Here is a 16,114-nt window from a genome sequence, read left to right as displayed (position 1 = left end):
CACATTTAGCCCACAACAACCATCATCTCCAGTGGGCATGTGGCATCCAAGGATTAACTTAATGAACTGTGTGGAAAGAGGCAGTGACCAAAGAATGACCATTAGGCCACATGAGAATTTCCCACTCAAGGGAATGAGAGCAAGAACATGCACCTTTGACATGGCTGTGAATGATTTTAGGTAGGATCAAGGAACATATTATTGAGTCCTACTTTTTTTTTTTTTTTTTTTTTTTGCTTTTTGGGGCTGCTCTCATAGCACATGGAGGTTCCCAGGCCAGGGGTCTAATTGGAACTACAGCTGCCAGCCTATGCCACAGCCACTTCAATGCCAGATCTGAGCCTCGTCTGCGACCCAGCTCACGGCAATGCTGAATCCTTAACCCACTGAGTGAGGCCAGGGATCAAACCTACAACTTCATGGTTCCTAGTTGGATTCGTTTCTGCTGCACCACTGTGGGAACTCCAAGAGTCCTAAATTTTAATGCAGGGCTACAGATGGTATAGTCTATACCTTGTCATCAGAAATTTCTTGTAATTAGAACCACAGTGCTTAAGACCAAGCAAGTGTCTTTGAATGTGCTTGGTCTAGTGTGCTAAATCCTAGCCAAGAAATCTGACATTAGACATGAGGGTTAACAATCTATTTGGGGGTGTAAGAGAAAAATAGGGAACAAATATAAGCCCTGCACCTTAGGGACAGAGGGCAAAGAGACCATCAGGCTGGGAGCGGAAAGTAGAAATCAGCAAAAATTTGTGATTTCTGGAGAGGGTAATCTTAAGCTGGAAATGGATGAACAGGTGCTGATGAGGAGGATGGTGAAAAGCTGGCATCAAGGCAGAGGCAGGAAAAAAACAAGACATGGAAAGACCCCTAGGAAACGGATTGGTTAGAGCAGAGGGCTTGTGACCACAAGTAGGGTTGGTCTAAAGTGGTAATGGGAGAAAGAAAGGCCTCTGCATCTAGGTGTGAAGTGATGTGGTGAGAGGATTTGTGGCAGAGGGGAAGGCAGGCTGAGTATGAGGAGGTTGCTAAGAGCTGGCTATTGATCAAATGTCAATACTGAGGAGGTGCAGCATTAAACACACATTCAGAAAAAAAAACAAAAATTGCCGCCACGCTGCAGTCCTGTTAATTCTGGAAGTTACTGGTTCCAGTGCTGGTGTTGAGACTTTTAGGAACTGCCCCCTTGTTCTTAAAAGAAAAGATGGGAACACTCGCTGTTTGTGGACTCTTAGATAATGACAGCCATAAAGTCCATTTCAACTTCCAGGGTTTTTTTTCCCCCCTTTGTTCTAACTTTAGGCTTCTCTGGTCAATCCATTTGTTGGCAACCAGAAACTAGATAGATGGAAGCAAAATACTCCGAGACAAGGTTTAGGGAATAGACACATTAAATGGGAGGAGTCAGTTAAGTAAAAAGGAGATTTGAGTAAATGATGGGCATTTTATGTACTTATCTTGGGGAAAATACAGTATGGAAAAACAAATGGATGGCTCGATGGGAATTTGCTTGGTTTACTGGGATAGAAAAAGAAAACTTTATTTTAAAAATTTTCCTTATTATTGAAGAATAGTTGATTTACAATGTTTCATCATGTTCTGTTGTACAACGAAGTGACCCAATCACACTCATCTTTCTGTGCTGTACAGAAAACCTCCTCTTTAAATGCTGTTTGAGTGTTGAAGTCTTTTGAAAAAGAACCATTCCCCTCCCAATATATTTCCCCAATAGTCCTCTACAATTATTGTAAGTATACTTTGCAAACCAATCCTAGATTATATAGAACCAAAAAACTTCAACTGTGCCTTGCACAGGACTTTCAAATTTTTCATTCTCTTCAAAAGATAACATCCTGAATGGTTTGCTGAGATGCTTTCCCGTTTTCCCTTAGATACCTATAGGCAAAAAACAGCAAAACATCTTATTTGCACTCTCCTAAAACTGCCTTCAGCCATGCCTCAGAAGGACTCAATTCGCTGAAGTGGACTTAGTGGTGGGGCCCAAGTTCCATAAATCCCAAGCGATGTTGATATTTGCAAAGTTATAGTATATGGGGCTCTCCACTGGCCACCTGGTTTCAGGTGATAAGGAAGATGACTAGGAAGAGTTAGGAAAGAGGCACAAAAGTTTGGGAATGAGTTGAAAGCAGCAACTAACTGCTTTTTCCCTCTCCCGTCTGCAGAAGTTCACTCCCTGTGTGAAGACCGGGTGCAGTCCCCTGAGGGGTCCCTGGCAGCGCCTGCCTCACTCCTCGGTCGCAGCAATTACTGGAGCACCCCACCTGCTCCGAAGCTCCTCCCAGCTTCGGATTGCTGGGCGCCGGCCACACCCCCCTTGCCGCCGAGGCCCCGCCCTGCAGCACGCGCCCTGTGCCGGCGCCCCGCCCCGGCGCCCCGCCCCGCCCACACGTGACAGCCCAGCCCTCCACGCGAGTTCGGATTGGCTCTCCCTTCCGAGGGGGTGGGTTCTAGCCTACAGCACTGCCCTGCAAGGCGGCTGCAGTTTTCAAACCTCAACTGTAAGCTCCGGTCTCCGTCTTCGTTGCCGTCGCCGGGAGCCACCTCACGGGGAGGTCGGGTCACAACTGTTGGCCGTTGTCCGGAAGAATAAAAGTGGGTCCTGCCACGTTCGGAGCTATCCGGCACCTCACCGGGATAGAACTGGAGCACGCGTCCTGTCGTGGCCACCGACGTGGGGCAGAACGGGAGCCCCCTTGGAGGGGGCGGCCGCGAAGGAACCTGCTGCGGCCCGAGCGGTCAGTGTCTTCCGCCTCGCGCGTCGCGGTCCTGCGAGGATTGGCGGGTGGGCTCGGGGCTGCGACTCCAGTCCCCTGAATCGGCCCCCTTTACCCATGGAACAGAGACCCCCCTAATGTGGGAGGGGTCCAGGGGAGGGAGGTCCAGGTGTTGTGGGCGGATCCAGGGTCCCCTCGGACCCCTAGCCTGGGGAAGATGGGCTCACACACCAACGCCCTTCAGGTGCCCCGACTGCTCCGAACCTCTCGCCGTGTTTCGGCTGAAGTTCTGCTTCCCGGATTCCCTCGGGTTCGGCGCCGGCGGCGACCGGTGGTCCTCCCAGTACCTTTCTCAGCCCAGCCCGAGGAGTTCGGCCCGTGTGTAGAGAGAGAGAGAGTGTGTGTGTGTGTGTGTGTGTGTGTGTGTGTGCGCGCGCGCTCGTGTGTCTGCGCGTGCTGTAGCCTGCCCGGCTCAGACTCTCCCCCGGGCGCGTCCCGCGGGGGCCCCCTTTGCGACCGGCTTACTTGCGTCCCTTCCACGTCGCGTCGACGTGGTCCTTCCTTCAGGTCCCTCCCGAGTTCACAGCTGTGATGGGGGTCACAGGACGTGTTCACGTCTGGACTCATGGGCACGTCCTGTTCACAGCTGACTTTCGTCTGGAAAAAGTTTGTGCTCATCTTGTGGGGCATTTTCAGTTACTGCTTGTCAACAGTTTTTTAAAGGTATTGAATAGAGAAGTCAAATTGCAGTCGTTTCAGTGGTCTTCGGCGATCTGATTTTATTTTGACACTATGTAAACCTCAAAGTGTACAACGACCCATCCTCAAACTATACAAACAACTATTTTGACAATTACCCAGCTCTTTGTTTTAATGTACGGAAAAGCATTTCATTTGAGTCCCCTCAGAGGGATAAGTGGAGACAAAGTTGAAAGAGACTTTATGGCAGCTGGTAGCTGACTTTAGTTCTTCTCATGTCTGGAATGGAATTAGAGGTACTTCAACATCACTTTGCCAATTGAAATTAAGAAAAACAATATTTTGAAACCACATACTGATCAAATTTCAATTATACTAGGTCCGTTTATCACATCCACTGATTGTTTTGCCAACGTAATGTTTACGTCCGTGGTACCAATGATACGCAGTGATGTTTCATATGGTGTGATTCTCAAGATCTTAGATTCTCAAGCTTTTGAGAATGTGTGGGCTGAGACAGCATGGTCTACTGAGATGGCTGGGCAAGTGGCAGCATATGTAACCTGGCATTTTGAGCCCGGGAGCACCATTTTCTTAAAGGAAAAGATGATAAATCTACTTTGGCATTGGTACATCATTTTATAGTTTTATAGTTAACTGTGCAGAAATAGTTTTCAACCACTTCTAAAGTGTTTGTTTTATAAATATTAAACCACATACCCATAAAATCGTGTGTTTTTGAAAACTGGTCCACAGAAGCAGTGTCCTAGTTTAAAACCTCTCCTCTTCCCCTTTAATCCTCCTAAGAGCAGATGTTCAGTTTTTGTAAAATTTTCTAATATTTTAATATTTGTAGTATTAATAGCTGCTTTATTTTTCAATGCATATATTATACATTTTATAGCATTTTTCTAAATGATGGGTCTACAATCGAAGTTAAATATATTTACATGGAAATATATTCAAGTTTTAAAATAAAATTTGTGTTGTCGAGGGCCTTTCTTTTTTGTGAATGGACAGAATGGTTGCAGTTTCTCTTGGGCTCATTGAATAGTGAATTACAATTTGGTTAAGATAGAATCAGTTTTTAGGAAAGTTGAAATGACTAATTGATCACTATGTCAGCATATTAATAACAAAGCTGAAGAAGGTACAGGCATGTTATGGCATGTTTCCAAACAATTTTATCTTAAAGCTTCCACTGACAATGTATTACGTGTTAAGTAAACATTTAAACATATTTTAAAATCTTCATTTTTGAAGCTGTTTGATAATTATGAGATAATTTCTTTACTAAAATTCCCATTTTTTTCTTAGAGACCCAATTTAAAACCTAAGAATCAAGGAAATCAATTACTAACACTTTTACTTAATCTTAAAATTGTCTTACAATTGCATGTATATTATATTGAAATGCATATTTCCTGTAAAAAATTGGCAGTTAGGTAGAATAGTGCTTCTAGATGTACTAGTGTTAAAGGATTTTGATTGATTCATGGTTTTTTTTAGAATTCTTTTGTGTTCTGTGGGTATTGATTGTGTCAGAAATATTAACAGTCATTTATGTACTTGCCTTCCACTTGTGAAAACTTTAAACATTTTAGTTATTTTAGTTTTCCACAACATTGATGACAAAATTTAGTGATTTTATTTTTAAGTATTTTATATTCTATGATAGAGTATTATCAAAGGATATTTCTTTGGCAATTTCAATTAACAACTATACTTAGTAATTAAGTTACAAACATTTTATATAAATATGTGTGACAAATGTGGCAATTTTCAAGAACACACTTTGTTAATTTTTTCTTTGATTTATTTATCCCTTTTTCCCCAAATACATTTAACTGTGAACTTCAGTGCCCCTTAAAAAAATCTAAATTAGTTTCTTTTAATATGTATATGCAACATGTGTTGATACACCCCTAAACCTTTGCAACTTCTTCAAAAGAGGACATAGTTATATTTTAAGCATTTAAAAATTTCAATCTTAACAGTGAGGTGATAGTTTCATCTTTAAGCCTAGGATCATATGCCATTATGCATTGCAATACTTACTGAATAAATATCATTTTGGTGATGGTGTAAGTAAATAGTACTTTATTTGACAACAGAAACTTAATTTTCCATCTGATGAATGACAAGCCCTGTATGTTTGATGGCCCACTTTATTTCCTTTTTTCAACATCTTTCCATCCTGGTTCACAATTATAGGGTTTAATTCCCCTTCTGTAGGTAGAAGAGACAGCACCTGACCTTACTGTCACGACACAGAATGAGGCCTAGGGTCATTACCTGGGACTTTAGCCCTTGGATAGTATACACTAGACTGGTTAGACTAGAGTCAGTTACCTGGCTTCCAATTGTGATTATGTTCTTGAATTATACTTTCTATTCAATCTTAAAAAAACAAACAAACCAACAAACCTGTTAGTAAAATATGTATAAGGAATAGTGTCTTCCTTGAGATTGAAAATAATCATCATCCCTTTCCCTACATCAACTCCTTTGCCTCTAATCTATGACTACTTAAAAATGGATCCTCTGCCACACTAGCAGAAAGTTCTTCCTTTATTTTGATGGGTTCTAGATAAAGAAATCTCCAGTTCCTCTGTTTCCTTGGAAAACTTGGTAGCTAGAAATGCTGATGGAGAAAGGAAGAGATTTTTCCCTGTAATACTGTGCCTTACTTTGCTTCCTATTGCCTTTCAAATTTATTTCATAAAGATCTAGATTTATCAGTTCTTGGCAGGACAAGTATCTGAATTTCCTGATTGAGGTAGCTCTTAAAATATTGATGTTCTTAGCTGAAGTGGCTATCTATTCTGGAAAGATAGGTAAATATAAAATAAATGGTCTGTTGGTATTATATTACTATATATGACATAATAATTTTATCCATGTTTCCAGACTTTGTGGCTATCCTGTTTAGGACTGGTATTGTCTATTTGCAATTTGTTTATTTAAAAAATTTTTTGTTATATTTAATTTGCAGTATTCTGTCAATTTTTTCTCTATAGCAAAGTGACCCAGCTATACATTTATATACATTCTTTTTTTCACATTCTCCTCCATCATGTTCCATCACAAGTGGTTAGACATAGTTCTCTGTGCTACACAACAGGATCTCATTGCTTATCCATTCCTAATGCAATAGTTTGCGTCTACTTCTATTTGCAATTTAAAATAGTTCTTATTTTATTTAGCCAAATACTGAATTAAGTAGAGACTAACTACATTTGAAGCTCCAATATTATAATTTCAAGGTGGTTCTCAAATTCTGCTAAACCCCTTGAAGATATGTACCTAAAAATTCTTCTTTCTACATCTCATAATTCTTAACAATTCAGTTCATCAGACATTAAAAAAATTCTTCCCAGGTGCCAGACATCTCACTGAGAATTTAGATGCAAAAGTAAAGCATTGCTGCCCTTTAAACACTAACATGTTACATGTTGAGGTAAAGAGGTACGTTAAGGGTCCTCCTATTTGAAGCATAAAGGAGAGGCATTTAACGCAACTTGTGGGTTTTAGGCAAAGCTTCCTGGGGGAGATGACATTCTTTGTTGAGGTAAGAAGAATGCATTAGAAGAATTAGCCATTGAAGGAAAGGTAGAGGGGATGTTCGGACAGAAAAGTATAACTCAGTTGTGGAAGCAAATTTGAGATATGAGTGTGAAAGGAAGTGAAACTTCTGTGTACCTGGTCTCAAAGGCTTTTGTATGTCACGGTCTAAGAACTTGAACTTGTAGGGAGCTAATAATGTAGGGATCAAAGGAGACAATTGAATTCTCTAGATATTTTTAATTTACTGTTATGTATTCTATTTTATAAAGTATTTTTATTTAATAACTTTGAAGTGAATATTATGATGACTATTTTTTTAAATAGAGCTATTTAGAGCTTTATAGGGGTTGTACGTCCTAGTTTTGATCATATCACATTTACTTTCTCAAGTAAATTAAGGCCCAAGTCAAACCTAACATTTCCTTCTCTTCCTTTCTTCACTGAATTCTTATTGTAATTATTATATCTGAATTCTTATTCTAATTATTGTAATGGGAGTTAATGAAAAAAAGCTTTGGCAATAAGTTTGAGGTACTATTATTTCTAGTTGTACCATGTAATTGAAAGTTTGTTTCTTTCCTCCTTTTATTGTCCTCTTACTGTTTTTCATGCTTAATTTTATCTATAGTTGTGTGTCTACACGCTAACACACATAAATTTACTTAAGTTCCTTGAGATTTTTTTTATTAGTATAGCCTAACAAAGTGTTAAGAAATGAATTCCAAATGGAGTGAGACAATAGTGGTAATTTAGAATCAGTTTTAGGTCTGTGAATTATGGCAGAAAACAAGAAAAGATTTGCAATTGTTTATTGAAGAAAATTTGGTGGGATATTTAGGAAGATGCAAGGAGAGACAGAGAATTGACTGATAACTTTCATGGACTCAAGGATTAAATCTTATGTGAAGGGCAACAAGATGTTTGGAGAGGGTTTGGTGGACAGAGGGGACATTCTTGCTCCTCCGTTGTGTGCAAAACTGGCCAAAGGGGAGGAAATAGAAAAATATCTAGGCTGTGACAACTATTGCAAGTACAGTAAATAGTTGGAAGATGTACTTAAGGGATGCTATATGGATGCCTAAAGCAGTTTGCAATGTAGGCATATTAGCAATAAGTAGGTAGATTAAGGTTCAATGTTCAGAAATGTGCTTTTCTTTTTTTCTGAGATATGGCTTGTATATTCAGAGCTAGAATGAAATGTATCCCAATTCAAAAAATTATTTTTGTATTTTATTTTCTTTTATTTTACTATTCTCTGGTTTGGTTTTTTAAGTTAAATTTTGTTGGAGTATAGTTGATTTACAGTGTTGTTAGTTTCAGGTATACAGCAAGGAGAATCAGTTATACATATACATATATTTGTTCCTTTTCAAATTATTTTCCCATATAGGTCACTATAGAGCATTGAGTAAATTTCTCTGTGCTATAGAGTAGGTTCTTGTCTCATCCATTCCATATATAATAGTGTGTATATATCAATCCCAACTTCTCACTTATCCCTCCCTTTGGTAACCATTAAGTTTGGTTTCAAAATCTTTGAGTGTGATTCTGTTTTGTTGACAAGTTCCCCTGTATAGTTCTTTATTATGTTCCACATATTAGTGATCTCATAAGATAGTTGTCTTTCTCTGTACTAACATTTATCTTAAGGTTACAAATTTTTATTCATTATGTAGGATTGTAACTATGACATTAATTCAGGATTTGTAATTTTGTTTTTTCTATGCAGTATTAAACAAGGCATTAATTCTTGCTTAGTATTTACCCTAAATGCTTATGGTCTTTTCATAAGAACAAATCTGTTATTTGGATAATGAACACCATCTGCTCTAAATAAATGCAGAGAAAATGTTGAGGCTTTATAAACTTGCGCAGTAATGGCTCATGACCTTCCAGCCAGGTGAACCCTTAATGTATAAAGAAATATGTTTTGCTCTTACAGATGGGTAAGTTTCTGCATTTAGAATCTAGTCATATATTTTACCCAAAGGCATTTATTAGTTTTTGTCTACATTGGCTTGGTATAAATAACTTAAACAAAGAAAAATATAAATACTGCCATAATCTCACTAGTCAAATAGCCACTGTTAATATTTTGCCATAGTTTTCTAGTATTTCTTCTGTTTGCTTTTATATTTAACAAAATTATACAACATATGTCAAAATTAATATAACATGTATATATTCGCCTTTTTTTTTTTTTTTTTTGTCTTTTTAGGGCTGCACCTGCAGCATATGGAGATTCCCAGGCTAGGGCTGGAACCAGAGCTACAACTGCTGGCCTATGCCACAGCCACAGCAACACCAAATCCAAACCATGTCTGCAACCTACAGTATAGTTCATGGCAACACCGGATCCTTAACCCACTGAATGAGGCCAGGGTTTGAACCCACATCCTCATGGATACTGAGCCATGAAGGGAATTCCTATATATTTCATGTAACAAAATTATCATACCATATGTAGTTTTATCTTCCTTTTTTTCATTTAATATTATGAGTTAAAAATTGACTGTACAATTTTAATTAGGTTATGTAATATCCTATTGTTTAGTTTTATTTAACCATTTCCCTTTTGTTGGACTTTGAGATTCATTCATCCTACAAATATTTTATTTTTTTCAGTATTATAAATCATACTTCATTAAACATGTCTTTGACTGCATCTAAAATCCATACTGACTCTTGAAACTTGAGAGTAGAAATATATCCTAGTTATACTAGACTCTTATGAATTTATCACTTTTCAGATGATATATTACAACAGGAGATAAACATCTTAGTTTCTAGATGCTAGATGAGGTGACCGTATTAGAATCAAGAGCTTATAATCTGTCTATTTGAGTGTCTATATGTTTCCCAAGGCCTGATTTGGGACAGTGTTGGGAATGTAGCCCAATTTGTGGCTGTGATGCAGGTTTATCCCCTCTTTCTGTATATAAGTGCATAACATAAATGTGATCATAAGCATGCAAATTCATAGACTTTTAAATTTAGGAAGAACATCTAAGAGCCCAAAAATGACCTCCCACCCCCAAGAAAGGTCAAGCATGGAAACTGGTAACTGTATTGATTTTTCAGAGAGGACAATATGACCAATGAAGCCAAGTGCCATCCAAGCTAAGAAAGTATACAAATAGTTGATCAAAACAGAATAAAAAAAAGACAGAATATAAGAATTGAGTTTAAGCTAATTTGGGGTGAGAGTTTTGTATGTAGAAATAGGGTAGAGCTATTCCACAATGGCAGAGGACTGTGGAGAGTATATTTCAGTAGAATATTAACAGTATTTATTTATCGAACTATCATAGTGTTCTTTCATCCAGGGTCTTCATCCAGCACTGTGCCAGGGTCTTTCTATATGAGGTCATCATATTTTAATTTTTTAGTATTTAGAGCTCTAAAGGATAGATTCTATTATTTAGCCATATTTTACAGGCAGCAGAATTGAAACTTTCCTCACTAGTAATCAGAAAAATACAAAGTAAATCATAAAATTCCATTTCACCTTCATCATACTAGAAATAGACAAAATTAAGTCTGAATAGAGCAAGTATCAGCAAGGAAACAAGAAGCTCTCCTACCTAATGCTAGCAGGATGGGAAGAAGGAACTGACTTTAACTGTGTCTATAATGTCGTATTTATTTTTAATTTAGACAAAATATAGCAAAGTAGTAAACGGAAAAACCCAAGTGTTTGTTATATTTGTATTCTTTCCTACACATTTGAAATCTTCCTCCCTCCCTTCCTTCCTTCCTTTCTTCCTTTCATAGCTATATGAGTTGCTAGGCTGCCATAACAAAGTTCTATAGATTGGATGAGTTAAAGAATAGAAATTTATTTTTTTTACAATTCTGGAGAGTAGAATTTTGAGATCAAGGTGTCAGCAGGGTTGGCTTCTCCTGAGGCCTTTCTCTTTGGCTAGTGAATGGCCTTCTCCCTGTGTCTTCACATGGTCTCATCTCTTAATGAGGACGCCTATCCTGTTGGACTAGAGCCTATCCTAATGACCTCAGTCTTAATTTAATTACCCATTAAAGGCCTTTATTCAAGTATAGTTACTTTCTGAGCTACTGAGGGGTTAGGACTTCAACACATGCATTTTGAGAGGAGGGACATAACTTAGCCCATAATGGTAGCAAGGTTAAATATCTCATAGCTGATACAATGGTTAAGTGGAATGCAGACCCAGATGTGATGCAGTCCAAATGTTATTTTCATAATGCTGCACTGCTGCAATTGGAATACTAGAGATGTACTCCCCAAACTAGTTCATGCTTTGTTTTTCCAAAGATCAAGGGACTTAGAGAAAAAAAAAAAACGTTGACTTCAGAATAAAACCAAGAAAATACAGAAACTGAAAACCTCTAATCACACTGCTTATTTTGCTCCGTTATGCTGAATATAGTTGGCATTTGAATTTAGGAAGGTAAAATGAACAGAACATGTCAAGTGTGAAATAAAGGGAGGAAAAATATGGCAGAGAAGGAACAAAAGCCTAGGGAGTTATTATAAGAGAGAGCTAGAAGAATAGTACTGGATCTTTTATTAGATAAGCATAGCAGAAAGTCAGAAATATCTTAAAATATATAGTCTGCTATTAATATATAAAGTCAGTTAATATAAAATAGTAGTTTTAATTTTAAAACTGAATATTCATAGATATCAAATTTCCAGATAAATATGAGCTTAGATACAGATTAGAACTCTAGAATCAGGCTTTATGTTGGTCACTCACTCATCCACCAGAATTATAGAGCTCTTCATACATGGCAGACCCTATGCTAAGTTCTGCCTCTAAGATCTATGAAACAAGTCTATTTCTTATAGTCATTCATAATTTACCACCACATTTGTTTGCCATGTGAAGTTAAAATGAATAATCATTACTTTGATGTGTTATTTTATGTGAAGATATAACTTTAAAATGAGAGTTTAAAAATAAAATTGAATGATTGCTTGAATTAAAATTTTATTATAGCTTTTTTAAAAAAGGATTTGCAAAGACTTATAGGATTTTTCAATAGTTTTATTTTGAAATGAAGTCAGTTAACTTAGTTCAGTTACTATAGAGGTGGTTCCAATTTATGTGTATACTTTGTTTCTCTTCCTTTGTGGTGGAATATGCTCTGAAATCTTTTTTTTTTTTTTTTTTTTTGTATCTTATGGCTATATATGCAGCTGTAAAGTATAGCGTACATCCGGTCTGAGATAACATCTTTCTTTTTTCTTAATTGCACTTAAGTTGTATCCTGCATCTTCTCTTTTTTCAATAGGTAAAAATAAGTGACTGAAGAAGCATATCTGGGAGTCGTCTAACATGTCAAGGAGAAGATTTGATTGCCGAAGTATTTCAGGCTTGCTAACTACAACTCCTCAAACTCCAATGAAAATGGATAACTTTAATAATTTTTATACACTTACATCTAAAGAGCTAGGAAGGTAAGGAAACTTTTGATGTATATGCTATTTAAATTCACATTTAGGATTTCTCTGTCTGTACTTTTATAAAACTCACTTGGTCATTATTTAGCAATGATTAGAAAGAAAAGTCAACATTTCAGCTGATATTGTACAGAGTCTAATTTTAACTGACGTGGAAATCAAATCCATGGAGGATTAGTGAGCATAAATGATACATCCTACCTGGCTTCAGAGCATGGTAGGGGGTCAGGGTTCTTATTTGAGGCTGTACATGGGAAGAGGCAACTTAGGAGGGTTGACTGCCACATCCAAATTTGGGCTCTGCCATTTATGAGCTATTACATAAAATTACTGTACCTCTCAGGTCTGTAGTTTCCTCATCTGAGAAGTGGGGATGAAGATAATTATATCTATTTATGTGGTTGTTGTGAGGACAAAACTAGTTAATATTTGTAAATTATTTAGTAGAATGCTATGTAAATTTTTGTTAAATAAAAAAATTTCAATTCTTAGGATATTGTGCTAGGCTAAAAAAAATAAATGTGGAGATTCTCCTCTTTTCTAAACAAAATGAATTAACTCATATTTGATAGTATAATTCCATGTGACAAAGAATGCATGTTCTGTAAGTAAAACCTGCATTTACACTAATACTAATCTGTTTTGGTTTAACCACGGTGTAAATTCCTTAAGATCAAGGAGTGACCTGAGATTATGAGATCATTTAGCTCTACCGTTTTAATATATATCAAAGTGACAAAAAATATACCAAATAATTTGTTATATATTCAGCATTTTTTGAGCTTTAAATTAAAAACACTTGGAAATCCCTTGTGGCATAGTAGATAAAGAATTCGGCGTTGGCACAGCTGCAGCAAAGGCCGCAACTGTGGCACAGGTTTGATCCCTGGCACTGGAACTTCCATATGCCGTGGGTGCAGCCAAAAACAAAACAACAGCAAAAACAACAAAAAACCCCAACAAACAAACAAAACCCAAAAACCACTTAACAAAAAGTTGGAAGATGGTGATCATTTTCTATCTTCAGTTTGATTTTTATGTTGAAATGGTTTTAAGTCCATGTTTGCATTGATAGATGTACAGTAAAATAGTGTGATTGATTTTTATCTTTGAAAATCTCAATGTGAAAACAAAAATTGACTGAACCACGGCAAGTAATTCTGTTCTTGGTGGTCTTTCACGTCAAGGGTGAAGGCAAGTCCTGGCTGTTTCACTTGTCAAATATTAAATATAGTCTTGCTTTTGCAAAATAAGGATAATCATGTCTTCCTCATTAGACTAAGAACGAAATGTGAAAGCATATTTCATAATTCCTACATATTTTATTTAATTATGTGTGCAAAATATTTGACTGTTTTATTGGTTTATTAAGAGATACAGCTTTTTGAATCTTTCAGGATGTTTTCAATAAATTCTTTAGTTATAAATCTATAATTATATCTCTTTGCATTGTAACAGGAAACAGTATGTTTTTTTAGTTGCCTACTCCTCAGTATTCATTAAATAGTCATAAAATCTTGGCATTGGAAGAACTTCAGTGGTCAGTGATCTTCTAATGTAATTTTTTATGCAGTGCGGCAATCTTTCCTATAATTTTCCTGATGAGGAACTCACCACCTCAGAATGCGTCTGTTCTATTTTGTGGGCTACTCTTAGGAACAGAATTCTGTTTTCTATTCTGCTAATCTGTACCCAATATACATAGTTCTCCTTTTGTGGCTGTATATAATGTCCACGTAAAAATCCTTCAGAGATTTGAATATATAACTAAATAGTGCCATCTAGGACCTGATTTCCCGACAGCTTTCCTTGATCCAGTTATCCTCTTCTGGACCACCTTAAAGGCTCATCTTAGGACCTGATTTCCCTACAGCCTTCCTGATCCAGTTTATCCTCTTCTGGTCCACTTTGCATTTTTCATCATCAGTCTTAAAATGAGAAAGCCCAGAATGGACACAATATTGTCAGTATCTTACCATCTACAACAAAATACAACAAAAACTTTATTGAGGTAGACTAAGATTCCATTAGGAATTATCTTTTTTTTTTTTTTCCAACAGCCATGTCAGATATGTGTTACATAGCATCACATACTATGTAAGTAAAAACAGGCTAAGCTGGAAATCAGTCATCTTGCCATTACTCAGGATCTAGAGTTGTATGAACTACCAGCTGTGTGATTTCCTTTCCTTTAAGATGAGAAGGGTGGACTAGATATCTCCAAGTTTCCTAATATTGCAAAAATGTTTGGGAATTGCTTTCAGCAGGTAGTTGAATATTCAGAACCTTGACCAGAATACACAATAAAGGTCATTCTTTTCCATTTTTCTAAATGATTTTTTTTTTTTTTTCATTTTTGGCCTCTGGGTGGCATATGGAGCTCCCAGGCCAGGGATCAGATCTGAGCCACAGTTGTAACCTAAGCCTCAGCTGCAGCAAGGCTGGATCTTTAACCCACTTTGCCAAGTCAGGGATGGAACCCGCGTCCCAGTGCTCCCAAGACGCTGTGGATCCTGTTGCGCCATAGCAGGAGTTCCCTAAATTACCATTCTGATGAGTAAATTTGCATACATGTATTAAATTAACTTTGCAATATAAATGATATTGTGGGAGCTAGACAGACCTTTTTTTGAGAGTCTGGGAGAACTTAAACATTTATGAGAACAGCATTTAAATATTAAATTATTTTGTAAATGGGGTGCCATAAATCAGTCATAACCTTGATTTGGTGAACTTCTTAACATTTTAGGGCAGAAACCCATGATAGAATCTGATGCAAACAAGTTCAGATTGCTAATATTTCATCTTCTAATATCTTCATGAAAGAGACCTGACTTTTTTCTTTTAATGGGTATGAGCTAATGAGTCACATGGTGAATATTGATATGTCTAATTAGTCTAGTTAGTAAACGTTGATAAATTGGAAATCAAGACCTTTCACCTTCCATGAACTTGCTTTAAATTCTTTCAGTATTTTACCAATTTTGATATTATCCCATGCTTTTGTAAAATGAAAATTAGGAGCACGGTCTTGTTTCTTCTGAGGTTTGTACATTTTGAAGCATATAAACATTTAATTCTGTCATTCTATCATATGGTGATTACAAAATTATATCTTTATAAATCTTTTTTTAACTAATTTTAAGGTGTTAGTGTTTTATAATTTATTTTTCTTTAGCAAATTAGAAGAAAATATGTAAAGGTTAACAGTTTACTTTTGACTCTTCTCAAAAAACTTTGCATTGTTCCTGTTTTTTAACATGTTGGGTAAGTTTTTTCCACCCCTCCCCCAACAGAAGCAAGGTTTCATAGGACTTCTTGTGGTTAGAAGGGTGAGGCAGATGCAGAAATAAACGTCAGCTTCCTTTGTGGCTTACCCTCCCCCCCTCCTCTCACATTTTATTGTCTGTTCTAGAATGTAGAAGGGTAACCAACTAGACCTTTTAGCTGCTGGGAAATCTAGTCAGCCTTGCCTTTTTAGGGTATGAATTAAGAACTGTTGTGATGGGTTTAAATTTTTCTTCAACGTTTCTGTTACTTTTGGTATAGGAACATTATGTCTTAAATATTATTTTTGATATTTCTAAGTGACAGCATTTTAGAATAGAAAATAAATACTTGCTTTTTTTCCTAAGTCCTCTGAAAATTATGATAAAAATGTTTA

The 16,114-nt window shown here is 36.9% G+C and overlaps 1 protein-coding gene and 1 long non-coding RNA gene across 2 annotated transcripts in view; one reads left to right on the top strand and one right to left on the bottom strand.

The window, feature by feature from the left end:
- Positions 1,991 to 3,092, bottom strand: LOC102157527. Its single transcript, XR_002339022.1, has 2 exons — positions 3,003 to 3,092; positions 1,991 to 2,790 (listed from the first exon to the last, which is right to left on the bottom strand). It is a non-coding gene; the product is annotated as an uncharacterized LOC102157527 (long non-coding RNA).
- STK17B (serine/threonine kinase 17b) overlaps positions 2,474 to 16,114 on the top strand; it is a 36,311-nt gene continuing 22,670 nt past the window's right edge. The window contains exons 1-2 of the mRNA XM_021074823.1: positions 2,474 to 2,759; positions 12,282 to 12,447. Of these exons, the coding sequence (XP_020930482.1) occupies positions 12,326 to 12,447 (122 nt within the window). The 5' untranslated portion in view covers positions 2,474 to 2,759; positions 12,282 to 12,325. The remainder of the gene's footprint in view (positions 2,760 to 12,281; positions 12,448 to 16,114) is intronic.

The sequence above is a fragment of the Sus scrofa genome, chromosome 15, assembly GCF_000003025.6.
Source record: "Sus scrofa isolate TJ Tabasco breed Duroc chromosome 15, Sscrofa11.1, whole genome shotgun sequence".
In the NCBI taxonomy this organism is placed as follows: domain Eukaryota; kingdom Metazoa; phylum Chordata; class Mammalia; order Artiodactyla; family Suidae; genus Sus; species Sus scrofa.
Note: the sequence above shows the minus strand (reverse complement) of the source record. Positions and strands in the feature narration are given on the sequence as shown.